The following is a 27,527-nucleotide window of genomic DNA, read 5'->3' on the forward strand; positions in this document are numbered from 1 at the left end:
CATGTCATTGTAGAGAATCACACAATGTACTTAATAAACAACCCCATTTCGCACTTCCACTTTTCCCAACACTCGCCCCTCTACTTCCCCCTCCCCGCCCCAGCCATAAACCGATGCAGATTCCGCTCCAAATGCCCATTCTCCGCTAACATCTCCAGCCAACGCTTCACCACGGGCGCGGCGTCGAATCGCCTCTGCGCCGCCTTTGTCTCCTCTTCGCCCTCGGCTTGCGTCTCGGCGATGATGTTGGCGGCCAGAGTGCTCATTTCTGCGGCGAGGGTGTGGAAGAGCTGGGTTGCGTGGGCGATGTCGGGGCTGGGTAGGGGAGGAGCGGGGTGTAAGGGGAGGAGCGGGGTTAGGCCGAGGAGGGAGGGGCAGGGTCTAAGGTGGGGGGTCAGGTAGGGGGTTTGCCATATGTTAGCTGTCTCGTTGTTGGTGTTGGTGTTGGTGTTTTGGGATGTGTTTCCACCGTTGTTCCCAGATAGGAAGTCATCGATATTCACCATGGTATTATACACCACGCTGGCTCTTTCGCGGAGTGCGCGCAAAGGGGACTGCGTGAGGGCTACGACACCGTAGTCGTCGTCTCCTGCGGCCATGAGCGAAGCAATCGTGTCCGAGACGGCCGAGAGCCAGGTTTCGCCTTTTGCAGGGTCGAATTGGCCCATGCTGGTGGGCTGGTGGTCGAGGCCGTCGAGTTTCCAGACTTCGGTACCGGTGGGCACGAAGGCGATGAAGTGGTGGCTTGTTTCTTCGTGGGCTTCTGCGCTGTTTTCTGTGGTTACTGAGACTGTGGAGGCACGGCGACGGGATTTGGATTTGGATTTGGTGCTGGTGCTGGTGGTGCCGCGGCGCTTGTTGGACTTGTTCGATATAGTTGCTGCTTCTTTGTCTTGTTTGTCTTGCTCTTCTTGGGCTCTGAGACGGGTTTCGCGGGAGACCTTGTAGGAGAGGAGTTTGTCGCTGACGAGAATGTCCATTTTCTTCGCAAACGAGTTGTGGATGCGTTTGACAAAGTCGAAACTGGCTAAGGCTTCGCCTCGCTGGTAAGGGGTCAAGTCGCGAGTGAAATCCTTGAATTGGGAGAGGTGCTCGCCGATTTGCACCTCGGCGCTGTTCATGAGGATGTTAATCATTGCGAGCGTGGCACAGCTGTTTTGAGCGGGGAGCTGATTTGCAAACCATACGTTGGAAGGACATTCTGGTGATTGGTCCGCGTTGCCGAATTCGCGGTAGTGGAAGAGGAGGATGAGGCCGTGGATTGGTTGGGGGAGCGATGCCTCGAGGTAGTTCGGATCCATGGTCAGGACTTCGCGGACTGTGACGTTCTCGACGCCCATTTCGCGGAGTATGACGGAGAAGTAGGCCGGTTCGGATTCGATTTCGCAGAAGCCTTGCCAGTTGTTCTTGTCAATGACGAGCGGCGTAGGTGAACGGGTCGCTGATGCGCTATCTTCTTCGTGCGGTGTCTCCATTGATATCTCTTTTGCCTTTTTGATATTTGGGCACTTCGAAGTAGCTTCTGGCCGCTTTCTCTTGCGGGGGTTTGAGAACGTAGCATCTGGTGGCTCTATACCATGGTCCGTGTCGGCTAACTTCTCACGACTGGCAACGATGATAGTGTCGCTAAGGACTTCAGTTGTCGATGACGCAGCCATCATGGCCGATGGCGAGCGTTTGCAGTTCACGTGTTATAATCTATTGTATTGCCCCGGGCTGGATGTAGACGTCAAGAGGTCGTAGTAAAGGAAAGCAGCCACACATGGCGGGATTGGGTCAAAGTGCGAGAAATGTGTTAGGCCGATAGACGAGACAGGCACGACTATACAACGTAAAGTGGACAGACTATTGTTTCTGTTTAAGGCTGCCAAGTGAATGTCAGACGAGGATGGAGCATTACTCCAAGTCGAGGATTGAAACAGGAAAATCACGTGATTTTGCATGATGTAGCAGGACCCTGAAAACACGGCGTTGATTGGCCGACAGACCGACCGCCCTATGATTCTGTCGCGCCTTGTCGCGTCGGTGAGAGTCGTAAATGTTTTGTTTGAGCGGTTGAGGCCCTGCACGCTCGACAAAGCCCACCAACAACAACAATCACTGCCAACCTTCCCTAATCCTAATTCTGCTCCTATATTGTCACTGTCGCCATCTACACGGGGGAAGGAAAAAATAACCCCCCAACTCAATCCTGTCCTGCGCATCTAGCCCCACTCGCTCCTCCTCCAACTCATGAGGTAATACACTACACCAAAGTCAGCCAAGCGGTGCGATGAACGGCACACCACAGGTCCGTCGGGGCGTGGGCGGGTTTCCTTCGACACCGCAGCGCAGAAACGATGGCTCACCAGAAGCTCGCAGTCCATATGGCACCACGCCACGGCCCAACGTGAACCGGTCGCCTCTCCCCGATGTCCCCAAAGCGCCAGCACAGTCGAGCTCCTCAGGCCCATTGATACCCTCGGACGTGCTTGATCCTGCCCAACAGCGCTTTTACGTCTGCGCCGCCTACATGGCCCTCTGGGCCTACCGATCGTACGACTTTTACACACTGGCCGTCGAGGATGATGAATCACTATGGCTGTGTCTCAAGTGGTGCTTCTTCGACGTTCTCTTCATGTTTGGCGTGCCGCTGCTAGAGATTCCCTGGCTAGAATGGAGCAACGCCTCAGCTTTCCTGCTGTTTGTACTGCATGCGGGCCTGGATGTCATGCTCATGTTCAGGATAGGCCTGCCCATACAAGCCTGGGCCATGGGTCTCGTAGGCTTCCTGTGGGACAGTGAGCTGGCCATTAGCGAGCGCAGCGTCAAGCCGGGCGCCATTATACACAATGCTTCTTTGATCTTGGGCAAGCAAATCATCAATATCCTGCCTGAGGGATCCGCGATTTTGAACCCAGACAGACAGGCCTTTTGTTTGAACTCGACCGTCACCCAGTTGGAGATCCCCATCATGATCAACCAGACCGAGCCCATGGAGATGGAGATTCACCGCATCGATATCGCGACTAACGCCAATGAGACCATCATTGTAAAGAAGAAAGAGCTAGTCACGATGATGAAGAAGGCACGCAAGTCTGCAAAGTCCTCGGACCCGAACGAACCATTAAAACTGGCGTATACCATAAAGAAACCAGGTGTCTATCTCCTGCGGAAGGTTCAGGATTCTTCCAAGTTGCTCGTGCGACCACGTCAGTCGAGTTTGGTTGTGGCCACCTGCCCTCAGGCCCGCGTTAAACCGACGGGAGCCAACCGATGTCGCAGCGATCTATCCAACGTAGCACTGGAAGTCGAAGGCACACCACCCTTGAGCATTAAGTACCGCCTAACCGTGAATGGAAAGCCACGCGGCGGGTCAGAGTTCCAGAACCTACAACCCGATGATACTATTTCTCCGTTGTCAAGACACACTTCGCAGGCATTGGTCAAGCTCGGTCCCAACGACATGTCCTGGGCGCGTCCACAGGTAATGACTGTGCCTCTTAACGAGAGTCTCACAGCCAGTGGACTTTGGGAATATGAGGTGGAGGAAGTGCATGATGGGCTCGGCAACTTCGTGAGCTATGCCGACATCGACGACGAAGACCACCCACGACCAAAGGTCGCCAATATTCGCCAGGCTTTCGAGGTTCATGAACGACCGACAGCCTTCCTCAAAGGCTGCAACCCTCAAAGTCCACTCCGAGTTGCCAAAGGCGAAGCCACCCGCCTTCCAGTCTTCTACGGCTCCACCGGTAAACAGGCCATTGAGTCCATGCACGCAATCGAATATCTTTTTACTCCACAGGCCGACATGATCGCAGATGGTTACCACAGCTCGGAGGCTGTTACCAAGAAACAAAGCATGAGGAAGGGTGAACAGCCCATTATCAAGGAGCCTGGTCTGTACACCATCAAAACTGTCTCCACGGAGTTTTGCGAGGGCGAGGTCTTTGAGCCGACGTCGTGCTTGCTACAGAATCCTCCCGAACCGGAACTTATTATCAGCAGCGAAGACATTGTGGACAAATGTGCAGGTAACCCAATTGGCCTCCGTGTGGGTCTCGACCTGATCGGTACCCCGCCTTTCACCATCACCTACTACGAACATAAGGATGGTCGTAAGATCCGTAAGCCGCCGCTGCAGGTCGCCAGTCTTCGCAGTACAATGGACCTCACGCCTATTGATGCTGGTCACTACAAGTATACTTTTGAGAGCATCAGTGATGCCGTGTACTCTGAACGTTTGATAAAGAACATGGAGCTTCAGCAGAACGTGCGACCTTCGGCGCAAGCACGCTTTATGGAGGGCAGTAGACCTAAGCAAGCTTGTATTGACGATTCAGTTGAGTTTGACGTTCGTTTCGTCGGAGAGGCACCCTGGAAATTGGAGTATGAGGTACTTCACAATGGCAAACGCTCGAAGCACAGCATCGAGACCAACAACGAACATTACACCATCAGGACCGACAAACTGAGTAGCGGTGGAGAGTATGTGGTGGCTCTCACAAGCGTTACTGATCAAGCCAAGTGCAAGGAGTATCTCAAAGAGGAAGCTAGAGTCAACGTACGGCACGAACGTCCCAAGGCTTACTTTGGTCATATTGAGGGCAAGCAAACAATTAGGGCGCTGGAAGGCCGACAAATTGGCTTACCCGTTCGCTTCACCGGCAACGGACCCTGGAGACTCGAATATGAGAATTTGAAGACAAAGGAAGTCAAGACGGAAACATTTCAAAATGCCAACTCTTATCTTAATGTCAAGGAAGAGGGAACCTATCAGCTGCTCTCCGTCAAAGATTCGGTCTGTCCTGGACTAATTGACGACAAGGTCGATCAGTTCGATGTGTCTTGGGTCGCCCGTCCCTCGCTCATCATTCCTGAATCTACTGCTCCATTTAAGGATGGAAAGTACGTCAAAGAAGCTGTGTGTGAGGGTGATGAAGATTCTTTCGACATCTTATTGCATGGTAAGTTCTGCTGGATGTCCTTCATGGCAAATATTGACGTGACTAGGAAACCCTCCGTTTGACGTATCATACCGACAAGAGTACAAGGACAAGAAGGGCAAGACCGCTGCTGTCAAGGAGGAGGAAATCCACACCGTTAGTGGCTCGGCGTCTCTGCGTGCAGATACATCGAAGGCTGGCGCCTACGAATATGTCTTCATGAAACTTGCAGATGCGAAATACGATCACTCGAAGAAGCACTTCACGCCTCTAACAATTTCGCAAACTGTCAACCCCCGTCCCGGCGCCCGCTTCGACAAGCCTGGTAAGACCTACAGCTACTGTATCAAGGAATCAGAGGGTGAGGAGGTCATTCCAATCACCCTTGAAGGTGTCCCACCTTTCTATCTGGAGGTAGAGATCAAGCACCAGGGCACACCCAAGCCCGAGGTTAGCGTTCACAAGGGTATTCCGACCAATAAGTACGATCTCACGATCGAACACCGCAAACTTCACCTTGGCCATTCGTCCGTCTCTATCCGCAAAGTCCGCGATTCGCGTGGCTGCACCTTCAAACCTCCACCGGGTGGTCCTCGCGTTCACATTAGCGTACATGATGCACCCACTGCAACAGCTCTCGAAGACCGTACCGACTTCTGCGTTGGAGAGCGTTTATCTTTTGCCCTTGGTGGCCAAGTACCTTTCACAGTATACTACACATTTGAGGGTCAAGAACGCAAGGCCTCAAACCCAGGCACAACCTTCCGACGCCTCGCCGAACTTCCGGGTACCTTTACCATCACCGGTCTCCGCGACTCTGCCTCCGAATGCCTAGCACCACTCGCTCTTACCAAGAATATTCACCCTATTCCCTCTGTCCGACTCTCTGGTGGTCAGGTGACTGAGATTGATATCCACGAGGGTGGTATCTCGGACCTCGAATTTCAATTTTGGGGTACGCCGCCATTCGAATTCACGTATACGAGGAGTACGAATGCAGCAAAGGGAAAGAAAAGCAAGGTGCTGGCCATCACAACAGAGACGAGTCATGATTATCACATGAAGATCCAAGTACAGGAAGAGGGCACATATGAGGTTGTCAGTATCAAGGATAGGTGGTGTAGTTTTGCCAAGCCTGGCGAGGGAAACGATGGGAAGAGTGGGCAGAAGATGTTGACATATTGAGAGTATGGGGGTTGGGATGTCAAATGGTCGTGTACGAAAGGATGTGTGCATTTGTAGGCGTTTGACGCGATCGCGATTGGGAGCTTTTCTTAGGTTTATGTTTGGATTGGAAGCGAAAGTGCATGAAGAATGAGATTAGCATGTTAGTTATCGAGATGTGCTTCAACTTGTGGGACAAGCAACTCTTTTGCGTGTGTGTACTCTGTTGTTTCTAGTTACCACAGTTTCGTTGTCATACCGGTAACCACATCGCTAAATCAAGCGAGAAACAGCGTAGGGATGGATCAGCAATCGTGCCGCTGTCATCTTACAATTCACAATGCAATGCAGCTTTAGCAAGCGACACGGCGCGCACCCATGGCCCATGGAAAGAAGCTTTACGCGTCTACATTGTCGATCAAATCTTAGGAATGCTTCAATCTCACGTCCAAGAGGCCGACTCCACTCGGCCCCGTGCAGATCCACCTGGGCACCGTTGTTGCCGAACTAGCACCTTGGCAAGGGAACTCCCACGGCGCCAGGAGCAAGGTCGGAGGCCACCCAGCATGCCTTCCGGGCATGCCCTCGCCCTTTTTCAGCTTCTTCAGCTTGCAAATGGCCTGGAAGTACGGCAGGCAGCATCATGCTCTTTACCCGTCTTAATTGATCCCCGCTTTCACATTCCTTTATCCTTCCTCTTAATAAGAAACTTCTAATATACAGCCGCCAAACACCAACTAGTAGTCATGGCTTTGCTACGACGATACAGCTTTTACACCTTGATGACTGCAGCCTTTGTTTACTTTCTCTATTCACTCAGTTTCCCATACGAGGTCGATAGCTCCGCGCCGTTAGTAAACACCGGTTCTGGACGAGAAGACCACCGACCGCAAAAACAGCAAAAGTACAAGTCGTTCAATTGGGCGAAAGTTCCAATCAAGAATCGCGTGTCGTCGTATATTCCGTTGCCCACGTCCGCGCCAGCCAAAATTCCCAGGATACAGTTTGATTTCTCGAAGAAGCTGGAAGATGCGACGGCAAAGAACATTCGCGAGACACGCAAAGAGGAAGTAAGGAAGCAGTTTTGGAAGTGCTGGAGCCATTACAGAGCGTATGGGTGGATGCACGATGAGATTCGGCCGATAAGCGGGGAGGTGTCGGATCACTTCGGTGGATGGTCGGCTACGCTGATCGATGCCTTGGATACACTATATATCATGGGTTTCGAGGAGGAGTTCAACACGGCATTGCCGGACGTGGAGATGATTGACTTTGGCTATACAGATATGGACAAGGTCAATGTCTTTGAGACGAACATTAGACATTTGGGTGGGCTCTTGTCGGCGTATGAACTGAGCTCGGATAAGAGGCTGTTGAACAAGGCGAAGGAGGTGGGTGAAATGTTGTACCATGCCTTTGACACGCCAAACCATATGCCGATTACGCGCTGGGACTTCCGTGCTGCAGGAGAAGGCAAGCCTCAGGTTGCGGATGAACAGGTTTTGCTTGCAGAGATCGGCTCGCTGACAATGGAGTTTACTCGCCTGTCGCAACATACAGACGACCCGAAATGGTACGATGCGGTGACTCGAGTGACAAGACTGCTGGAAGAGCAGCAAAGCAAGACAAAAATTCCCGGCATGTGGCCCATCGTAGTCAACGGGAGGAACGCCGACTTTACAGAGGACAGCGGCTTCACCCTGTCCTCCATGGCTGATTCCACCTACGAATACTTCTGCAAGATGTACGCCCTACTTGCCGGTCAAGACGCCATATACCGCAAAATGTACGAGAAGTCCATGGATATCGCGGCCGAAAAACTCATATTCCGTCCATCCATGCCCGAGGACCCGGATATGCTTGTCTCAGGCTTCTTGCGCGTTGAAGGGTCGACTGAGTTTCTGGACCCGCAGATGCAGCACTTGGGATGTTATGCGGGTGGCATGTACGCGCTTGGCGGCAAAATATTTCAGAAAGAGGAGCATGTGGCTATCGGGCGCAAGCTTACAGATTCATGTGTGTGGGCGTATAAGGCCTCGCCGGCGGGTATCATGCCTGAAGTTTCGCATCTGCTCAAATGCGCAAACACCACATCTTGTGCCTGGAGTGAAGAAGCCTGGCATGAGGAAATTGTATCAAGGACAGATGGTAACAGGGAAAAGGATCCATTGAAAAATATTGCCAATTTGCGCCTGCCAAAGGGTTTCACAGCGATTGATGATCGTCGCTATGTGCTTAGGCCGGAGGCAATTGAGAGCGTATTCATAATGTATCGTCTCACGGGTGAGCAGCAATGGCAGGCTGCAGCATGGGATATGTGGACTGCGATACAGAGGAGCACGGATACAGACATTGGGAATTCTGCGTTGATGGATGTCTCTGCGGATACTCCGCCAAGGCTAGATAGTATGGAGGTAAGTCACCTACATCCACTTGTATCTTGCTGCAACAAAGATTTCTCTTGGAGTGAATATGAGCATGCCACAGATCAAGGAGAAGAGGTAAATAAAGCTAACATCAATAACAGAGCTACTGGATGGGAGAAACACTCAAGTACTTCTACCTCATCTTCAGCGAACCAGACCTCATTAGCCTAGACGACTGGGTCTTCAACACGGAAGCGCACCCCTTCCGGATCCCGAAAGCGCACGAAAAATCAAGATTTAAACAGAAGGAGAAGAGCAAGGAGAAAAGCAAGGAGAAAAGCAAGGAGAAAAGCAAGGAGAAGTCGAAAGCGGGTCAGGGATTTCTGTCCTAGTTGTACCCATGGGACTGCCACGAGAATAACTTCTTTGATTGATTTTTATTTTGACGAGGATTGGAGATGAATTACCATGAGTGTACTTTTTTTAGGCCATTTATGGACAGATTGGCCAGGACAGCAGCAGATAACCTTGATTACAGTTGATTAGGTGACCCAGTGACGTGCAAGCATGCAGGCCAGAGCATATTGTATTCTTAATACTCCATATGTTCGATACATGTACCCTGCAAAATGAATCGTGGTTCAACACGCCAACACGTCAACGCGTTAGCACGTGACAACGCTCCACTTCGCATCTCACAACCAGTCTCCTCTCAGTCATATCACCTCTCATCTCTACACGACCATGCCACACGTTGAAGTACTCCCCAACTCCACAGCCACGGTGGCACCCGGCTGGACCTATGTTGTAGATACTGGCTACGACCCCTCCAAAGTTGCTATCAACCCGAAAAACAAGAAGCGCGCTGCCGCCGCACCCTCTGGCGCCCGTGGCGAAAACGAGCTCTCTGCACGCCAACAAACGGCTATCGCGCGGCGCATCGCAGAGTTAGAACGGGACAATGATCCAAAGCAGGTGATTCCAGTACCGGGGAAGCAGGACGTACCCAAGACGCAGAACGCGCGGAGGATTATACAGTATCAGAGGCAGATCAAACACTGGCTTGACGATGAAGAAGCGCAACTGGGACAATTAACCGCCACGACTTCGAGGATTGCAGGGACGGTCGCAAGGGGTGCTGTCAGCGCAAGTAGGAGACAGAGCATCTTCACATCTGCATCTGGGCTAGCCACGCCAGCCACGCCCGTGGAAACCACACCAGGACCGAGCACGGCACACCAACTCGACAGCAGCCACTTTAGCGACGATGCGCTTCTCTCGGTTGACGAGCGAATGCCGCCCCCGCTGGACCCGAATGAGCTCGAAACGTTGCTTTCTTCCCCCCCGTTGTCGTATGCTGCGAGCCATGCTGCGCCTCCGCCTGCAGGGGCACCGCCGCTACGCCAATTCTGCGATAACTGTGGGTATTGGGGTAGTATTAGGTGTAGAAAATGTGGGGCGCGGGTGTGTGGGTTGGAGTGTAAAGATGCACACGAAGCGACAAGGTGTTTGAAATGGGCTTGAGTAGACGGAAATATCGAGTTCATGCACGGCTGACAAGGGGGTGTGGTTCCTGTGTGCTCTGAGATGGAAGTTCCCATGGATGGTACAAGGTGTGCAGAGGGTTTGCAGGCTTGATGCAGACTTGGTATTGAACAGTTGCTATTTGGACTCCCCACTGAGCCAACAACGTCTCCCGCCCTGCTCTGGTACACTCGTCGTACCTTGTGGCCCGACGAAATGTCCATCTTCCCTATATGCGCCGTTTTGGTCGTCCAGCCTGGGATGGAACGCGGCGAGAACACGCGCACCTACTTCGAGACTGACACCACCCCATCGGCGTCCGTCACTCAACATGGTTTGACCACCCATAGAACCTAGTGCGTCCAAGGTAGCCTGGGTCTAAAATGCGGAGCGACCTGCCAGTACACGGAAACGGGGGGGCTTCTGCTCTGTAAGTTTGCGAGTAATGTCGCGCCTAGACAGTCAACCGTAACTTTGATTGCCTGAATAGTCTTGGGGGCGGAGCGGGCTTGCATGTTTGGCTGCAATGGTGGAACCGAAGGTCGCCTTGGGATTATGTGAAGAGCGCGATGCGTCACTGTGGAATACATGGACTCGGTATCAGCCTAGGTGCACTTAATGATGAATGCGAAGAGTCCAGGTATTGGTGGGATATATGCCTCATGTGGCGTCTTTGATATGTTCGGAGCGGCCAAATGTATGTTGGACTACATTGTGTATTTGTCGCAAATATCACTACCGGCAACCAAGGGTTTCGTCCGAATTGGACGTCGAGGATGAGCCACACCTTTTCAGCATATCGATGACACCAGAGCAACGAGTGCAAATTTCATCCTACCAATCAAGCAGCTGCGTACCTTGATTCATCTAATGCCCTTCTACCATTGAACCTAGAGTCAATTCTGGACTCCATCAACGCTGTCTGCGAGCCGAAGTGTTGCGCCGTCTGATGAACTAGCTTCGTTATTGCAATGACCTCCTCTCTCGCATCTGGCGTTGCCTCCTGTAAGGATCGTGATAATCTTTTGAGCGTTCGTAACTGAAGCTCGATGCTCTGAAGACATGAATGGATGATGAAAGCTAGGCTATCCGTCAGGTCATCAATGCTCCTGGACGCATTAGCAGCGATCAAATCCAGGGACGATAAGTCTTACTGATTGCCATCATCTTCTTCTTCTTTATACGCCATCTCGTTATCAATTTGAGGCCACCCTACTAGTTTCAAGTCTTTCGGCTTAGCTCGCGCACACGCATCGTCCAATTCTGCAACTTTATACAGGAGGCGTTCCAGATTTCGTGAAGCTGTCTCGACGACATGCCGTTTCTGCGAGTCAATCCTGGCCATGCTGTCCAGGCACACAATGTGAGCCCATACCTGGATGTCGAATGCGAACCCATCGACCTGTTCGGCAATCTTTGTAAAAGTCAGGTCTTGCGGGCTAGCTGCTTCCACCAGGGCGTATGTTGCGCACGTGGAACCGATATGTGTAAGCCTATTTTGCAACGCTGCATACTGGTATTGCAACTCAGGTTGTGTGGTGGGGGAATGAGGGTTAGCACTAGGACTTCTTCTTGGGGTGAGATCAGCCGGTGAGTCTAAGAAAGCGGAATTGTCTTGATGTATTTCCACCTTGATGGCAGGTCGCTTGAGTCGTTTTGTCTGATCGGTATAAGCTACTTTTGGTGGACTCTGACGCACAGGTTCAGTGATCGGATCCAAGTCGTATAAATTCCTAGGGCTGGGCTGAAACTCTTTTGTTTTATAGCCTCGCCGTTGATCATGAGCTTGGCGGATAGCGTTATCATCGTTCGAGTGAGTATTACGTATTGTCACTCCCGATCCAGATACACTAAGATAGTCAGATGTCGAGCGTTGATGATTTGTCGAAGACGTGTAGTATTTGCTATCGTGATAGCGCTTCATCTGCTTCTCACACTCCCGCCTATCCCTTCTCTCGCGATCTTCAACATCATCGACATATCCACTGGAGCGAGAGCGATGATGGCTGGATCGTCTTCCGTCAACGTCTACGGTCAAGAAAGTCGCCGACATGGTGGGGGACTGTGAATCTTGTGGTTGACCTGGGCATTGGGAAACAGGGTCGAATAAATGCATGCCCGTAGTGGACATAGTGGAGTTCACCGGTTTTGGTGGTCATTGCATTCATACAAGATATGACGCCGGCGTGCAAGACGTCAGATGGCCTGTTTGTGCGGGGGCTGCATAAGAGCAAGGCAGAAATCCTGATATCCCTACAGTGTTGTCGCAATTCTGCATTACAATGCAGTTGCTGCTGCCTTGGGTTGCTGTTGAGGGTCATTAGTGGCCAAACACCACAGATCGGTGACCATGAACTGCAGCGGCTGAGTGTATCATCCAATCCGGCTACACGGCCCTACACCAAGTTCAAAAAGCTTTGATATTTGATGATTCAATCTCCACTACACTGGGTGCGGAGTATGGTAAAATAGTGGTAAGAACCCAGGTATGTGTTCACCAGCTCTCATCCAAGTCCAAGCATACTTGCGACTTTATCCTCGCTGACCACTTGGAAGCATACATCCCATTGAAATTATGGTCTTTTATTCTGTCCAAGACTTCATGTCAGCTTTAGTCACCGCAACTCATGAGTTCGCAGGACATATTTATGCGATCTAGTCCCCAACCAGGGACACTTTTATCGTCGAGACACAAATCTATCATACTAGTACATTCGTTTCCTGAACGTCATGTTCGAGATTATAGGAGCCATATCTGGACTACACATAGCAGACGAATCCCTCGCCGATCTGGCATGGCAAACAAAAAGATGGAAACCTTTGTATGACCAGTTATTCGACATCAAAGAAGCCATGATAGCTGCCGAGCTCACACTGGAAAGCTGGCGGCACAAATTCGATATCCAAGAGCATAGACCGGTCATCTACATGCGAGTCCTCTTCGGTACGCAAGGCAACGAACGCATCGAGGCTATTTCAAGAACTATCAACGGTACTACTCGGGCTATTCGAAGCGCTATCGACACTATGATTTCCCAACCGCTCAAAGTACAGGCAATCACGACTCAACATGAACACTTGCACAGCGCTTCGGGCAAGGAGCTCCTCAGAGATTGTATAAAACGCATACAAGAGAAACCTTCCTGGTCACGCAAATTTGTCCTAAGCATGCTTGGACAAACAGAAGGTATTCAAGTCTCCATCGACAGACTTCATCACTGGATAACTGTGCTCGAGCGAAACTCGGAGTACTTCCTTGAGAAAGAGCATCCAGATATCTTCGCGGGTATCAAGAGACTCCCGGGACGCAAAAACATTCTCAAGCTCGGTGATGGTCAAATGGACAAGGCACAGAGCAAGCTACTAGAGGCACTCGCTGCTCGCAAAGATGCAGATCTCTTGCACCGGGCGTCAGGGAAGGCCAGCCAGGTTCATATTGGTTTGTCTGTACCTCAGATTCACAAAAGAGACTTTGCGGTTTTGCTCAACCTCGATGGAAGGGCACACGAGATACTTGTGCGTCCAGTCAAGATCAAGACTGTCAATGATCCTACGCGGGTGCAGGCCGACTTGGCCTCGGCCGTGAAAACTCTGATCAACAAACGTCACAACGCATGCTACATGCTGCCTTCCTCGTCTACCTCTGCTGGGTTCGAAATTAAGATGCCACCTACTCCCCTCCTATCTGGTTTAAAGTACAAAGACTCTGTGTCTACCATCATAGGCGATCAGAACACCCATCTTGGTTCCCAGAGACTCTATTCTCGCGATCAGTCAGCGCTTGCCAGCAGCGTAGTCCAAGGTTCTTTCCGTCTCATAGGCAGCCAATGGCTTGATTTCCTCGACTGCACAAATGTTCGTTGGCGAAGGACTACAGAGGGCTCATGCACGTGTATGTTGATGGCAAAACCAGGAGTATCTCCGATGACTCGCAGCCTACGACAGTGTATTGCTGTCCATCTTGAAACAAGGGACAAGCACGATCTATCGAAACATAGCCAGATCTTCCGCATTGGGTTGGTCCTCGCCGAGATTGTGCTCAAGGCGCATGTGTCCTGTATCGAACATGATAGTGCTTCGAACAGCATGAAGAAATACGTGGTACGTGGCGAGGAGATGGATGCTACCGAGGTGGCATCTGAGGTGGAGCGGAGGGGGAACGTTTTCTTGGGCAATATGGTGTTCTTCTGCCTGAGGGCGCTGCAGGACCGTAGTGTCATGGCGGATAGAGGGATTGAGAGTACATTTTTCAAGGAAGTCATGAAGGATGCGGAGAATCTTGATGTGTTGGTTCGGGAAGACAAGAAGAGAGGCATCAGTCCAGTGGGTAGTATCGGTAGGATCGGTGGTGGGTCAAGTACACCAAGGAGTGCGAGGTCGGTGGGTGGGTATTACTTCTAAGCGTTTAGGTACCTGTTGGTTCAGAGAAGAAGAAATGCGACATCTTCTTCTATCCTGTCCGCCTTCCTTGAATCCACAGTGCCTACCCAGCAGACAGCCGGGAAACGTGAAGTCTCCAGAGTCCAGGCCATGCCTCTCGTGCTTGTCTGGGCAGGATATCCCGTGACTGCAAGGGCTAGCCGAACAAGGTCTAGCGGGATAGCTTTGCTGCGGCGACAAGGGCACACAGCGCGCCCACCATCACGGCAGTATCTCTCATCCTGCTTGACCGTCTCCCAGGGTCTCTCTCTCTCTCCTCAGGCAACTGCCTGTAAGTCTGTCACCTTCTCATGGTTATACCTATACCATTGATAGCCTGTCATCATCATGCCAGCTTCAGGCTGGGCCATGTCGCCAGTACATATGGTGGTCATGCTGTCCCGTAATCTCACCACATATCTGCCTGCACCTTTGCTGCTGCTACTCTCTGATCTGACATTGGACGACGATATACTAATCGCAACACAGCAGCAGCCGTGACCCGCAGCACTACCTGTACCTACTGTACCGAGGAGTTTTTTTTTGCTTGCCCAAGATGCCTGCCATGTTGGATGATCCGACTGCTCCCATCATCTTTAGGACCTCTGGCGACACCCCATATCCCCCTCCAGGCGGTCCGCTTCCGGTCGGCATTGCGCCCTGTCAAGTCACTCTGCGCGACCGCGTCACCACCGCGACGATAATACCCTTTTCCGCGCCAAACCAGGTCCCGCTCACCCTGTTGGCCTATCTATGCGATCAGCTTGGCCGTGAGATCGACAAAGGTGACACGTATCCCATGGTCGACCCGATTTCGCTGGAGAATTTCGGTCCTTACTGGTTTGGTGTGTTTGGTGCCATCATGCTACTGGGGGAGATCCCGGATGGCCGCGAACTGCACGAGATGGCTCGGCGAGGATGTGACTGGGAGCGGGAATGCTTGGGCAGCTTCTACATCAAACCGAACTATCCTGGCCGATCTAGTCATGTTTGCAATGGAGGCTTCTTGGTCACGGATGCGTCGCGGAACCGCGGTGTCGGACGGCTGATGGGCGAGACATATCTGGATTGGGCACCGAAGCTGGTAAGCGACATGGTGCAGAATGCTCCGAGACGTGCTCACAGATTCAGGGCTACACATACTCCGTCTTCAATCTAGTGTACGAGACCAATGTGGCTTCATGTCGCATATGGGATGCGCTGGGTTTCAAGCGCATTGGACGTGTCAAGGGCTGCGGTAATCTCAAGTCCTATCCAGATGAGCTCGTCGACGCCATCATCTATGGCCGCGATCTGGGCCAGGATGACGACTTTGTGTCCGAAGAACGCTTCGACAAGATCCGCTTCTACCTGAAGAATGGCAAATATCCCAACGGGGCGGATAGGGCGGAGAAGAGCCGACTTCGAAGCGCTGCCACACACTACAAACTCACGCCTGGTGAAGGCGACGAGCCAGAGAAGCTGTGGCTCAAGGGCAAGGAAGTCATTGCAGATCCACAGCGACAGTATGAGATTGCGCGCGAGGTACATCACCAGTCGCATGGCGGTATCAATAAGACTACTGCCGCCATTGCAGAACTGTATCATTGGGTTCGCATCAAGGAGCTCGTCAGTCAGGTCATACGCAACTGTCCCCAATGCAGTGAGATGAACAAGGGCCTCTCTGCGATGCGCCAAGGCCAAAATCAAGCCAGATCTACTTCCTCATACCTCAAGAGCACCGGACAATCAGGACAGCAATCAGGACAGTCACCACACACCCCGACCCCACCCTTACAATGTCCCAACACCTCCCAATCCCCAATCCGCCCAGACTCCCCGGGCAACCAGCTCCAGCTCGAAGCCGCCGCCAACCAACAGCAAGACATGTACCCCCCGTTCAACAGCACCGTCGGCTTCGACCTCCCCGTCGATCCCGCCCTCATGGACGGCATCCAGCGTTCCAACATCACACTCGCTGACCTCCCTCCCTCGCCCTTTCTCCAACCCGGTCAAGCTCCCGCAGGTAGTGCTCCCCTCATCGGCACGCTCAATCTCTCCCGTGGAAATATGCACGACCCCTCTGCTCATTTAAACGTCGGCGCGTCCCAGGGCTTGCATGAGCGCGCGGCGCATATGAAGGATGATATCAGAGCGGGGATACATTGCGCGGCGGCGTATAGCCAGAAGTAAGTCGTAGCAGCGGGATCGATGCACTTGTAGGTGGATGGGTTGAGTTCGACGGGGCGAATCCCCGCCTGTCGGTGTAAGTATGACCTCTTTTAGACGGCCAAAGCGTCTTGGACGTTTCTTTGAAGCTGGGGTGCGAAATGCTGGTTTCGGCTGGGAATCTCGGTGCTGTGTAGATGGTCTTGTGACTTGGGTTTGTTGAAACGACTGGTTTGGAATACGAGAGAGGGTTCTATGGTGTGTCATCCAACCAAGGAGAAGAATTTCGCAATCTCACCAATTCAACGCACGCTTACTCACTGCATGACGGATGGAAAGGGAGGGAGGGATGTATACGATTCATCGAGACGAAGCGATATACAACATTGAAACCGTACAACCTCGTGACCAACCCAACCCAATTGCGCCTATAATGCCACACAATCCCCCAAACGCCATGAAAAACCCTCAGTCCTACAAAGTTGCACTCCAACTCCAGCCCCTCCACTCCTTTAAATCTTCAACCCATCCAACGCGGCCTCGACCCCCTCGAGCTCAGACCCAACCTTGCCCTTCTCCTTCTCCGCCTTCCTCGCCTTGGCCTCCCTATACTCGCGCCCCAAGACCTCCATCACCCTCCCCATATGCGCATCCTTGCCCTCACGCTGCAAATCCGCCTTGACGCGCTTAAAATGCACCTTCACAAAGTTTTGATACTCGCTCTTCGACTCTGCAGGCCCTTGTTTCCCGGACACCGTGGCAGCAGTACCATTGCCAGTAGCACTAGCAGCAGCAGCAGCAGCAGCGCCCCTTGGAGTAGGCTTAGTCTGCACAAGACGACCCTTGCACTTCCCACACGAGTGGCGCGCCGGATCCACAGACTTGCTATGGCGTTTGAATTCGTAGCCACAGACGATGCATTCCCAGACATACTTGTATTCAATCTGATAACTATGTTTCGTCGTAACCTCGACACCGAGGTGAGCAAAAGCGACCGAGGCCTTGCGGCCCCAGGCCTTGAAGTCTGCGCCATGCGGCTGGTTGCGAACCTCGCTGATCATGAAGGTGGCGAGGTGGCAGAATTCGTGAGCGAGTACGTTGTAGAGGCGATCTTGGTCGTCGATGACTTTTTCCGCGAGCTCAATGGAGCAGTGGTGGCGGATTTGGAGTCTTGTGTCGGTGGGGAGGGGACCGGTGCGGAGGCGGAGTTGCTCTCTGCGCCAGTTTGCGCGGCCGGCTGTGGTTTTGAGGGTTTTGGACCAGATGAGTTTGATGCCGCCGGTTGGGGCGGATAGGGTGGAGATGCGGCCTTGGGAGATGGTGTTGTCGAGTTCGGCGAGGAAGGAGGCGGCCATGTCGTGTTTGCGGTCGGCAAAGGCTTTGCGCTGGGCACGGATGGCTTTGACGTCTGGTGTTGCGTCGATGGAGGCTGCTGTTGTTTGTTGCTGTTTCTTCATCGGGCTGCGTGCGGTGGGCTTCTTCTTTGGACTGGCTGTCGTAGGGCTCTCGTAGCCTTCATCACCGCTATCTTCCAGCGCGACACCTTCCATCATTTTGACAATGTCTTCGCGCCATTTCTGCTTCTTGGGCGATACAAGCGGTTTCACAGGTGAATGGTGTTCGTTCCATTCGTTGACTGCTGCGGGATTCCAGAAGTCGTCGAGACTTGGCCTTCCATGCAAATCAGTGGCTTTGGGAATGGCAGGCTTCTTTTTGGAGGGTGACACTAGTTTTGTTGGACTTGGTGGAGCGAGGGGAGGTGTTCCAGGGCGTGAAATGGGCGGGGCTTTGTGTGGAGATCGTTGTTTGGTAGGCGTTGGCGAACTATGCTGTATTAGCTGGGTGGTATCCCCGACATATCGAGTAGCTACATACTATGTGAGAATGGCAAGCGCGCCGCTCGACATTGAGCTTGTTGGCCGTGATGATGCAGCAAAAGATTCGGTTCGGGTTCTTGTGGGTGGCGGAAGGATGAATGAAGCGGGCGGTTCGGGCGAGCTCGTTAGATCGACTACCTCCTGAGCCCAGTTTGAAATAGTACTTTTTCCCTTTCTGTGCGGAGGCCGCATTGACGTGAGTGTTGGTGCTTGTTGATCAACAGCAGTTTCTTTTTGGCGTAGTGATATCGGTGGTAAAGGTTGCGGGATACACTGTTCTTTCTCTTCGTCCATCTCTTCTGACTCGTCATCGTCATCACTATCGGACACCACGCGGCGTACTGCTTGTTGACGCCGCCTCTGCTTGATCGTCACAACAGGCTCGCCTTCATCCGTTTCGCTGCTCTCCTCATCCGCCGGGCTGTCCTCTGTTTGTTGCAGTATCTCATCACCGCACAACAGACTCGTCTCATGCTCCTCCTCGGCCTCGACACCCAAGTCTTCCTCTAGCTGCTGCTCTGGTTCCTCGTCTCCCCATGGCTGTTCTGAATCCTCCTGCGTTTGGGAATCCTCTAGTAAACCTGCTCTGCCCTTCTCCGCTTGTTTTTTGGCCACACTCCTAGCCAGGCTCTTCGCATACAACAAGCCCGTCCGCTTGCCCAAATTCGTATCCATAGTCCCACTGCGCACCCTTCTCCCACGTCTTTCCAGTTTCGCCAGACTCTCCGCACTCGGCTCCCGCAATAGACGACTATTGCTCTCAATTGGACGTAGTACACGCTGCTTGCGCGGTGTCAGCGCATCGCTTTCGCACGAATGTGGAATTGGATAAGGGATAATATTATGCGATGGTGAGTCTGCCTGTCGTAATGCCCGGCTTGAGCTCTTTGGGATCAGGACTGGTATTTCGTCATCTTCGTCGGAGGAATCTGCATATCGGAGGCTGCGCGTTGCTTTTCGGGGGCTTGATCGCGTGGCTCTTGCCTCTTTCGATGGTATAGCGAAGGTCGACTCATATGGACTTGGTTTGCGAAGGCGAGCCATTGTTGTTAATCTAATTTTGGTACTATGGACTGCGATCGCGTGCCAAAGTTTTGCCAGAAAAAATATATGATCTCGTTGGTGATCTCCGCGTGTTTGTTTGAGGTTGTTGGCTAGGAGACTGTTTGGGTCACGTGCACCCCCCACCACCCCCCAAGCTGTCTCCAAGCCCGGGCAAGCCTGGATGGCGTCAACAATCAAAGAGTCAGATCGCTTTGAGCTTAGTCCAGGAGGATGTAGGGAGTTCACAGATGTAGATGCGCTTAAAAAAAGAGAACCAGTCGTACATTGCATGCTAAACTATCACAAATACAAGCCGAACCCAACCAGATTGAGCCCGAGTGAACCCAAAAAATTTAGCCCGCTACTACTACATCCGTAGCGAAAGCGTCCAGTCGTGTCATGCTCTTCCCATCCGCTTCGAGCGGGATCATGCCTCGCCATGTCGTTAAACGTGCCTCGGGTATTCCATCCTATATATCTACATCCCCAGTAGCGAGGTTTTTTTTTGTTTTCATCTTATTCTGCTCGTGTGCATCTACTGCTTAGCGTTCTTGGCCATGGTGTTGAGCGCGCTGCCGTTCTTGAACCATTCGATCTGGCCCTCGTTGAAGGTGTGCGAGAGAGGAATGGTGAACTCCTTGCTGCCGTCGGCGGGGTGAACAGTCAGTGTGAAAGGCTTGCCAACGGCAAGCTCAGTAGCGGCCAAGTCAACGCGGTCGTTGGGGCCGATCTTGTCGTAATCCGCGGGGTCGGTGAAGGTAAGAGGAAGCATACCCTGCTTCTTCAAGTTGGTCTCGTGCTGTGTCTTGTTAGAACTTGCGCTTGTAGAATGAGTATGAACGGTGCACTTACGATACGGGCGAATGAGCGGGTAATGATGGCAATACCGCCCAAGTGCCTGGGCTCAAGAGCAGCGTGCTCACGGGACGAACCCTCTCCGTAGTTCCAGTCACCAATGACAACCCACTTGACGCCATTCTTCTTGTAGTCACGGGCGACATCGGGGACCGCACCGTAGTCACCCTTGAGGGCGTTCTTGACCTTGTTGGCCTCGCCGTTCTCAGCGTTGATGGCACCAATCAACATGTTGTTGGAAATGTTGTCCAAGTGACCACGGTACTTCAACCAGGGGCCGGCCATGGAGATGTGGTCGGTGGTGGTCTTGCCGTGGCACTTGATCAAGATGGGCAGGTTCTTGAAGTCCTTGCCGTCCCATGCCTCAAATGGCTGGAGGAGCTGCAGACGGTCGGAAGTGGGGGAGACGGCAACATTGACAGACGCACGGTCAGAAGGAGGTGCCTGGTAGGTGTCCTGACCTGGGTCATAGCCGTTGGTTGGCAGACCGAGGCCAGAAGGCTCCTTCAGCAGGAACTCGTTACCGTCCTTGTCCTTCAACTTGTCCGTAAGTGGGTTGAAGTTCAGAGTACCGGCGATGGTGAGGGCGACAACGAGATCGGGAGAGGTGACAAAGGAGTGGGTAGCAGGGTTGGCGTCGTTACGGCCAGTGAAGTTACGGTTGTAGGATGAGATGATGGAGTTGGCAGTGCCCTTCTTGACATCACGGCGATCCCATTGTCCAATGCAAGGTCCACAGGCGTTGGCCAGCACCATACCACCGAATTCCTCAAAGGTCTTGAGCTGACCATCACGCTCAATGGTAGCGCGAATCTGCTCCGATCCGGGTGTCACAGTGAAGAGGGACTTGGCCTTGAGGCCGTGGTCCATCGCGTCCTGGGCAATAGAGGCAGCACGAGTCATGTCCTCGTAAGAAGAGTTGGTGCAGGATCCAATCAGACCGACCTTGAGCTCCTCAGGCCAGTTGTTTGCCTTGACAGCCTCCTTGAATTTGCTAATGGGAGTAGCCAGATCGGGAGTAAAAGGGCCGTTGATGTGGGGTTCCAGCTCGGAGAGGTTGATCTCGATGAGCTGATCGTACTCGGCACCCTTGTCTTCGCGGAGCTCCTGGGCGTACTCGCGAGCGAAGTCACCGATCTGCGAGCGCTTGGTAGCGGCAAGGTAGTCGTACATGCGGTCGTTGAAGGGGAAGACGGAGGTGGTGGCACCAATCTCAGCACCCTGTCAAAGTTAGCATGTGCAAGCTCCTGAGAGGGACGGGGAGCAACTGACCATGTTCGCAATAGTAGCCATGCCAGTAGCACTCAGAGAGTCTGTACCGGGGCCGTGGTATTCGACAATAGCACCCGTTCCACCCTTGACGGTCAGGATACCAGCCACCTTGAGAATAATGTCTGGAGCCTCGTTAGCGAAAGTGCTTCCTCCTTGGCCATGGCAGAGTGGCTTCCATTTGCCCACTCCACCCTAACCTCGGCTATCCATGTACATACCCTTGGGCGCCGTCCAGCCAGAGAGCTGACCGGTAAGCTTGACACCAATGACCTTGGGGGCCTTGAGCTCCCAGGGGAGACCAGCCATGACATCGACAGCATCAGCCCCTCCGACACCAATGGCGGCCATGCCGAGACCGCCGGCGTTGGGCGTGTGCGAATCCGTACCAATGAGGAGAGCACCGGGGAAAGCGTAATTCTCGAGCACGATCTGGTGGATGATACCGGAGCCGGGCTTCCAGAAACCAATGTTGTACTTTGCGCAAGAGGTGGAGAGGAAGTTGTAGACCTCCTTGTTGATTTCGTTGGCACGGGCCAAGTCCTTCTCACCACCCACCTGGGCCTCGATGAGATGATCGCAGTGGACAGTAGTGGGCGTAGCAACCGAAGGAAGACCAGCCGACATGAACTGGAGAATGGCCATCTGGGCAGTGGCATCCTGGCAGGCGACACGATCAGGACGAAGCTTGAGGTAGCTGGAGCCGCGCTCAATCTCTTGACCGTGGGGGTCGTCCAAATGCGAGTAGAGAATCTTCTCGGCGAAGGTGAGCGGGCGGTTCAAGCGCGAACGGACAATGCCCAGGTTCTCGCTCATCTTCGCATAGTTGATGTAGTTGCCCTTTTCCCAGTTGGTCATTTCGACCTTGCGGGAGAGGGGAGCATCGCTGACGGTGGCCAATTGCCTGCGCGAAGCAAGACTCTGGCCAATGCGGCCGAGCCTCGAGAACTTCTGCATGGTGGAAGTGGTCGGGGGGAGGGGAGGTGGGGGAGAATGGAGAGGAGAGGGTGAGAGGAATAGAGAGAAAGCAGCAGCAGGGTAGTGGAGGAAAAGAACGTCAGAAGCTGGCACGAACTTGGCCGATAACTAATGGCGAACAGAAGCTCGGTGATTGGCTGTGCAGGGGGGACCCCAGCTGTGCTGTTCAGAGGAATACCCTCGGCGTCGAGGCAACAAGGCCGGGTGCACTGTCCCGTTGGCCCGCTTCACGTGCGGAATGTGTGGGTTTGATGGTGGATGGGAGGAAATGGAGGATTGGGAGGCTGGAAGAAGAGCGCGGGAGCTGTGTTTGTGTGGAGGACTACTACTACTACTACTACTACTACTACAAGTCAAAGGTCTGCAATGATTGAATCGTGATTTCTCTATTGTACAAGTACAGCTGGGGGGGAAGGAGGCTTACCAGTGTTGTTTTTGACGTCACGCACGGTCATAACGTTCACACACACACACACACACATCCATACGCACAGAGAGAGAGACATACGCACACAGACACAGGTTCACGATTTACCCCGCCGTGCACTGTGCGCTGCGCTTCTTTTGGTGGCGCTCCCGCCTGACTGATTGGCGGCTATGCGATAAGAGCACACACCCACCCACCCACACACACACACACACACACACACACAACACACAGCCGCGGGTAGTATGTACCTGGGACATAGGGATCTGTCTGCACACACAACACAATCACTTCGACACGGTATAGTCTCTTTCAGCAGCCACCATGCCATGCACATGTCCGGGCCGGGCGGGACTGTCTGCGCTCGGAAAAGCAGGTGCTACGTCAGCCAGGAGTCTGCAGGTCAGCGGAATTTTGGCTTCGTCCGCTTCTAGATTGGGATGGCTGGAAAATCTCTGCTGGACCTGGAGACGTGCTCGTGGCCCGTGCCAGGTCTGCAGGTCTGCAAGTTCGCAAAAATGCTCGTGAAATCGTCTCCACTCGAGCTTTGCCTTGCACCCGCAGAGTATTCAACACTATTCTGCGCAGTATACCCGACGGCCGCGGATACTTCTGGACTGCTCTTCAGCCCCTCAGCCACCCTCCCCCCCCCCACACCCCTCCCACCAACCACCATGCCTGCCATTCGAGGACAAGACAGTAAGAAGAAGACGCGTCGCCATACCCGCGACCTCGATCAGATCCATGCCGACCTGCGCGACGAGAAGCATCTGGCAGAATTCAAGCATGCAAAGCCCGTAGAGGATCTGCCTGGCCTGGGCCAGCACTACTGCAAGGAATGCGCAAAGTTTTTTGAGAGTGAAGCCAACTTTGTCGCACATCAAAAAGGCAAGGTGCACAAGCGGAGGTAGGTGGTCGCCAGTCTCGCAGCCATTGGAAAATGGGGAGCTGACAAGAATCATGTAGAGTAAAGGCCCTGCGCGATGCGCCCTATTCCCAGAAGGAAGCAGAGGCTGCCATAGGCCTCACCACCGACAACGGAAAGCGCACCACCACCTCGATGGAAGTCGACAACATCGCAGCAGCCACTTGGGAGACTGGTAGCCGAATCTGATATCAGCGCACGACCCAAGAGGGGACATGGCCATGATGTAGATGCGGATAGTTGGCCAGCAGTCGGGGAGAGCTATAGCATTTTTGGGAGGCTGGCTAGAAAACAGGCGCAAGGTGGGAGGATCGGAGAGGAAGCATACCCAAGGCATAAGCATTCTACGGCGTTCAAAATTGGTTTGCATATAGAAAGGCACAAAAGTGCAAAAATGATACCCCCATCCACTTGACGACCATGGCAAGATCCATCGTTCTGTTTTCGCTCCATGTGATCACGGCCTGCATGCATCACTTGTGAAGACCATCACGACGACATCCATTGAATGCACTAGCAGCAACACGCGTAGGTTGCATCAACAAACCCGATTAAACACTAAAATAAGCCAATGAAATAATAACCAAAGTGACGCATCCATCACATCCAACCAAAACCCCACTTCATTGCGCTGCAACCCCAGGCTTCGACATTTTCGGACGCCTGAAGCTGTCTGATGGCTACCCATGCTACCTAACCTCCAGCTACCTAACCTCCAGCTACCTAACCTCCAGCTACCTAACCTCCAGCTACCTAACCTCCAGCTACCTACCTACCTAATCCCCTTCCCCCTTCCCCAAGAAAGCCACCAACTCATGAACCCACACCACACCATGCCCTCCCCGTAACAACCCAATCCAACCCAACACAAACCATGCAGAACAATCCCGAATCCTCCCCGCCATCCATGTCCTTCACAAACACGCCCCTCTACGGCGGTGCCATAACCCTCGACATCCCCTCGACCTTTGCCGACGCCTCGTAAGTCCACAACCCCCCGCGCCACTACATCTCCATCCCTCCAATCCTCCAACCCCAACCCCCAACAAACAAAACACAACAAATACAATGCCAACCCAAATCCCCCCACACACAGCCAAATCCGCCAAATCCCCGACCACCAAGAAGTCTACCTCGACGCCGCGGGCTACGCCAGCATCGTCGTCGAGATCCTCGAGTATGTAGAGCAAGGGAGTGACGAGGCGGCACTGCAGTTTCATTTTGGAGAGGTGGTGGAGGGGACGGGGGATGCGACTACGGTTTTGGAGCAGAGGGTCGAGGGGATGAGGGGGATGCCGTGAGTCGATTTTTTTTTCTTGTCTTTTTACGTCTTTGGGGGTGTTTTCTTGTGGTTGTTGGGGGGAGTTGGGAGTTGGGGGTTTATGGGGATGGGAATGGGGGGTACTGCTTGCATATGTGCACTTGAGCGATTACTACACCCATCCATCCACCCCTCCCTCCCCCTTCCCTTCCTCCCCTATCCACACAACCCCTCCCCCCAAACGCCTCCCCCCAAACCAACCCCCCCATCACAAAACTAACAACACACCCCCAGCAACCACCCCATCCACACCCTAACCTTCCTCCAAACCCCCCAACCCCCCAACCCCAACCCACGCCGCAAAGTCCCCGATTTCACCTACATCCACCTCCTCCTCCTCCGCCTCAAGGAGCAAGCCACGGACATCATGGTCACCATCAACATCCCGCACTACGCAGGCGAGTACGAGAAGCCAGAGCGCGAGGGCGCGGAGACGGCGTTGATGCGGGAGAGTCGGGTGGTGAGGGAGAGGGTGTTGGAGAGCTTTGAGATTAGGGAGTGGGGGCTTTTTGAGGGGTGATTATTCTTTTTTTTTGGAGGGAGGGATTAAAGGGAGGGGGAAAGGTGGAAAGGTATGGTGTTGTGATTATTAAAGCCGGGGATTGTGAAGGATTGGTGTGTTATCCCACATGCATGTACACGCCACGCCTATGAAAAGGTAAAAAAAGAGCAAGGGAATTAGAGGTCAGGCTTTTCGTCCATTTTGGACTCTGATCCTTCGTCAGCTTTTGACTCTGTTTTCTCGTCCTCTTTTGCTCCCACGACTGCATCTTCCTTTGCCACTGCCTCCTCGTCAATCTTCGCCTCGGCCGTCTCACCCTCGTTCGCTACCAAATCCGCCTCGCTCTTCGCCTCGGCACTCTTGGGTGTAGTATTCTCCTTTGCACCTTCGTCATCCGAAAACTCGACATCTGAGAGCTCGAGATCCGGATCAACCTCATCATCTGCAATTGGCTTCTTGGGTTTTGCTGCAGGCTGTGCAGGTTTTGCTACTGGTGCTACGGGCTGCGCTACCTTCTTGTCCTCGGTTGAATTCGCGGGCCCCTCGACATTGAGATTCCAGTCGATACCACCGTCCTTGCCGTAGCGCTGGACAAGCCACTCATTGCACTTTGTAAAGTGGTGGCAGTCAAACTGGTCCTGTTGTCAGCTATCAAACATGCAAAGCAGACGCGAGTGACGTACAAATCCCCTCGCAGCACTCAGCGGACTAGGATGCACACTCTTCAGAATCAAATGCTTGTCCACGGGTATGCCGGCCGTCCGCTTCTGCGCCGGCGTACCCCAGGCAAGAAATACGACACCGTTTGTTCGCACCCTGACGACGGTGTCAATGACCTTTTGGGTAAGTAGCTCCCACCCCTTTCCAGCGTGCGAGTTTGCCTCGCCCTTGCGAACTGTCAGACATGTGTTCAACAAGAGAACACCGCGCTCGGCCCATGGGGTCAGGAGTCCACTCTTGTTGGGAGGAGGTTGGTAGTCGGGATAGTCCTTCTTGAGCGCCTTGTATATGTTTTGGAGGGAAGGGGGCGCAGGTGTAGGTGGGCGAATGGAGAAGCAGAGACCGTGTGCTTGTCGGGGGCCGTGGTAGGGATCTTGGCCTGTAATAACGACTTTGACGGTGTTGAGGGGCGTGTGTCTGGACCTACCATCACACCATTAGCCTATGTCACATCGTCATCGTCATCAGGTAACTCCAGAGAGTCGCACCAAGAGTATACATCTTCCATGGGCGGATACACAATCTTCCCACTACTCAACTCCTTCTTCAGAAACCTCTTGAGTTCGAGAAACTGCGGATTGACGAGGACATCCTTGAGGTGCGGCAGCCAGCTCTCATGCAGCGTGTCGAGCTCTAATTGCAGCAATTCTTTCTGCTCGGCGTCGAGACCCGCGACCCACGCGTCCTTGTTGAATTTCGCAGCTGGGCCGGATTTGGCAGAGGCATTGGGCGAGGGTTTGGGCGCGCCGAAGAAGGCAGTGATGCTGCTGTTCACTTTGGGCTTCTTGGACGCGTCGATTGCGGCGGCCGCGGCTTTGCGCTTGACTGACATGTTTGTTTCGTTTCGAGGTTTACCCGGAAATTGCAATTGATCTGACACGTTTTCAGGATAGGGTTGCAAGATTGGTATAGAAGAGGATGACAATGACGACTCATTATTCACTGACATGGACGTTCACGGTTCACGGTTCACGGTCCACGGTTCACGCCCATTTGCCCAGCCCCGGGCCACCAACCGCGCTGTGACGTGACGTCTCAGCGTCGCGACGACATCTCGCTT

General features: G+C 53.2%; 13 protein-coding genes across 13 annotated transcripts; 7 read left to right on the top strand and 6 right to left on the bottom strand.

Annotated features, from left to right (window-relative positions):
* Window positions 1-80: 80 nt before the first annotated feature.
* On the bottom strand, window positions 81-1,661 carry IAQ61_010464 (uncharacterized protein; the record flags this gene model as incomplete). Its single annotated transcript, XM_003841797.2, has 1 exon — window positions 81-1,661. One exon carries the CDS (start codon window positions 1,659-1,661, stop codon window positions 81-83), a length of 1,581 nt encoding a protein of 526 aa, XP_003841845.2.
* Window positions 1,662-2,272: 611 nt separating this feature from the next.
* On the top strand, window positions 2,273-6,113 carry IAQ61_010465 (uncharacterized protein; the record flags this gene model as incomplete). The annotated part of the gene is made up of 2 exons (XM_003841798.1): window positions 2,273-4,949; window positions 4,996-6,113. 2 exons carry the CDS (start codon window positions 2,273-2,275, stop codon window positions 6,111-6,113), a joined length of 3,795 nt encoding a protein of 1,264 aa, XP_003841846.1.
* A 725-nt stretch (window positions 6,114-6,838) lies between these two features.
* IAQ61_010466 (uncharacterized protein) lies at window positions 6,839-8,850 on the top strand (the record flags this gene model as incomplete). The annotated part of the gene is made up of 2 exons (XM_003841800.1): window positions 6,839-8,506; window positions 8,620-8,850. 2 exons carry the CDS (start codon window positions 6,839-6,841, stop codon window positions 8,848-8,850), a joined length of 1,899 nt encoding a protein of 632 aa, XP_003841848.1.
* Window positions 8,851-9,202: 352 nt separating this feature from the next.
* Window positions 9,203-9,982, top strand: IAQ61_010467 (uncharacterized protein; the record flags this gene model as incomplete). The annotated part of the gene is made up of 1 exon (XM_003841801.2): window positions 9,203-9,982. One exon carries the CDS (start codon window positions 9,203-9,205, stop codon window positions 9,980-9,982), a length of 780 nt encoding a protein of 259 aa, XP_003841849.2.
* Window positions 9,983-10,120: 138 nt separating this feature from the next.
* IAQ61_010468 (uncharacterized protein) lies at window positions 10,121-10,497 on the bottom strand (the record flags this gene model as incomplete). Its single annotated transcript, XM_066098796.1, has 2 exons — window positions 10,121-10,360; window positions 10,450-10,497. 2 exons carry the CDS (start codon window positions 10,495-10,497, stop codon window positions 10,121-10,123), a joined length of 288 nt encoding a protein of 95 aa, XP_065951341.1.
* A 326-nt stretch (window positions 10,498-10,823) lies between these two features.
* Window positions 10,824-12,035, bottom strand: IAQ61_010469 (uncharacterized protein; the record flags this gene model as incomplete). Its single annotated transcript, XM_003841802.2, has 2 exons — window positions 10,824-11,091; window positions 11,137-12,035. The coding sequence occupies 2 exons, from the start codon at window positions 12,033-12,035 to the stop codon at window positions 10,824-10,826; spliced, it is 1,167 nt and encodes a 388-aa protein (XP_003841850.2).
* Window positions 12,036-12,712: 677 nt separating this feature from the next.
* IAQ61_010470 (uncharacterized protein) lies at window positions 12,713-14,383 on the top strand (the record flags this gene model as incomplete). The annotated part of the gene is made up of 1 exon (XM_066098797.1): window positions 12,713-14,383. One exon carries the CDS (start codon window positions 12,713-12,715, stop codon window positions 14,381-14,383), a length of 1,671 nt encoding a protein of 556 aa, XP_065951342.1.
* A 366-nt stretch (window positions 14,384-14,749) lies between these two features.
* On the top strand, window positions 14,750-16,573 carry IAQ61_010471 (uncharacterized protein; the record flags this gene model as incomplete). The annotated part of the gene is made up of 3 exons (XM_066098798.1): window positions 14,750-14,804; window positions 14,935-15,384; window positions 15,459-16,573. The coding sequence occupies 3 exons, from the start codon at window positions 14,750-14,752 to the stop codon at window positions 16,571-16,573; spliced, it is 1,620 nt and encodes a 539-aa protein (XP_065951343.1).
* A 488-nt stretch (window positions 16,574-17,061) lies between these two features.
* IAQ61_010472 (uncharacterized protein) lies at window positions 17,062-19,470 on the bottom strand (the record flags this gene model as incomplete). The annotated part of the gene is made up of 2 exons (XM_003841804.2): window positions 17,062-18,373; window positions 18,425-19,470. 2 exons carry the CDS (start codon window positions 19,468-19,470, stop codon window positions 17,062-17,064), a joined length of 2,358 nt encoding a protein of 785 aa, XP_003841852.2.
* Window positions 19,471-19,730: 260 nt separating this feature from the next.
* On the bottom strand, window positions 19,731-22,816 carry IAQ61_010473 (uncharacterized protein). Its single transcript, XM_003841805.2, has 4 exons — window positions 21,816-22,816; window positions 21,598-21,719; window positions 20,323-21,546; window positions 19,731-20,269 (listed from the first exon to the last, which is right to left on the bottom strand). Exons 1-4 carry the CDS (start codon window positions 22,549-22,551, stop codon window positions 20,006-20,008), a joined length of 2,346 nt encoding a protein of 781 aa, XP_003841853.1. The 5' UTR covers window positions 22,552-22,816; the 3' UTR covers window positions 19,731-20,005.
* A 46-nt stretch (window positions 22,817-22,862) lies between these two features.
* On the top strand, window positions 22,863-24,354 carry IAQ61_010474 (uncharacterized protein). The gene is made up of 2 exons (XM_003841806.2): window positions 22,863-23,906; window positions 23,966-24,354. Exons 1-2 carry the CDS (start codon window positions 23,440-23,442, stop codon window positions 24,111-24,113), a joined length of 615 nt encoding a protein of 204 aa, XP_003841854.2. The 5' UTR covers window positions 22,863-23,439; the 3' UTR covers window positions 24,114-24,354.
* Window positions 24,355-24,804: 450 nt separating this feature from the next.
* IAQ61_010475 (uncharacterized protein) lies at window positions 24,805-25,765 on the top strand (the record flags this gene model as incomplete). Its single annotated transcript, XM_003841807.2, has 3 exons — window positions 24,805-24,905; window positions 25,021-25,221; window positions 25,480-25,765. Coding segments are annotated over 3 exons (588 nt in total), but the record flags the coding sequence as incomplete, so codon positions are not given.
* Window positions 25,766-25,923: 158 nt separating this feature from the next.
* Window positions 25,924-27,299, bottom strand: IAQ61_010476 (uncharacterized protein; the record flags this gene model as incomplete). Its single annotated transcript, XM_003841809.1, has 3 exons — window positions 25,924-26,379; window positions 26,431-26,890; window positions 26,956-27,299. 3 exons carry the CDS (start codon window positions 27,297-27,299, stop codon window positions 25,924-25,926), a joined length of 1,260 nt encoding a protein of 419 aa, XP_003841857.1.
* Window positions 27,300-27,527: the final 228 nt, after the last annotated feature.

The sequence above is a fragment of the Plenodomus lingam genome (assembly GCF_022343315.1).
Source record: "Plenodomus lingam strain CAN1 chromosome Unknown contig_8, whole genome shotgun sequence".
Lineage (NCBI taxonomy): Eukaryota > Fungi > Ascomycota > Dothideomycetes > Pleosporales > Leptosphaeriaceae > Plenodomus > Plenodomus lingam.

Coding starts and splice junctions, on each gene's coding strand:
- IAQ61_010473 (XM_003841805.2), bottom strand. CDS start 22,551: ATGCAGAAGTTCTCGAGGCTCGGCCGCATTGGCCAGAGTCTTGCTTCG. Junction 21,720..21,815: donor TGGCTGGACGGCGCCCAAGG/GTATGTACATGG, acceptor ACGAGGCTCCAG/ACATTATTCTCAAGGTGGCT. Junction 21,547..21,597: donor TGGCTACTATTGCGAACATG/GTCAGTTGCTCC, acceptor TAACTTTGACAG/GGTGCTGAGATTGGTGCCAC.
- IAQ61_010474 (XM_003841806.2), top strand. CDS start 23,440: ATGGCTGGAAAATCTCTGCTGGACCTGGAGACGTGCTCGTGGCCCGTG. Junction 23,907..23,965: donor GGCAAGGTGCACAAGCGGAG/GTAGGTGGTCGC, acceptor AGAATCATGTAG/AGTAAAGGCCCTGCGCGATG.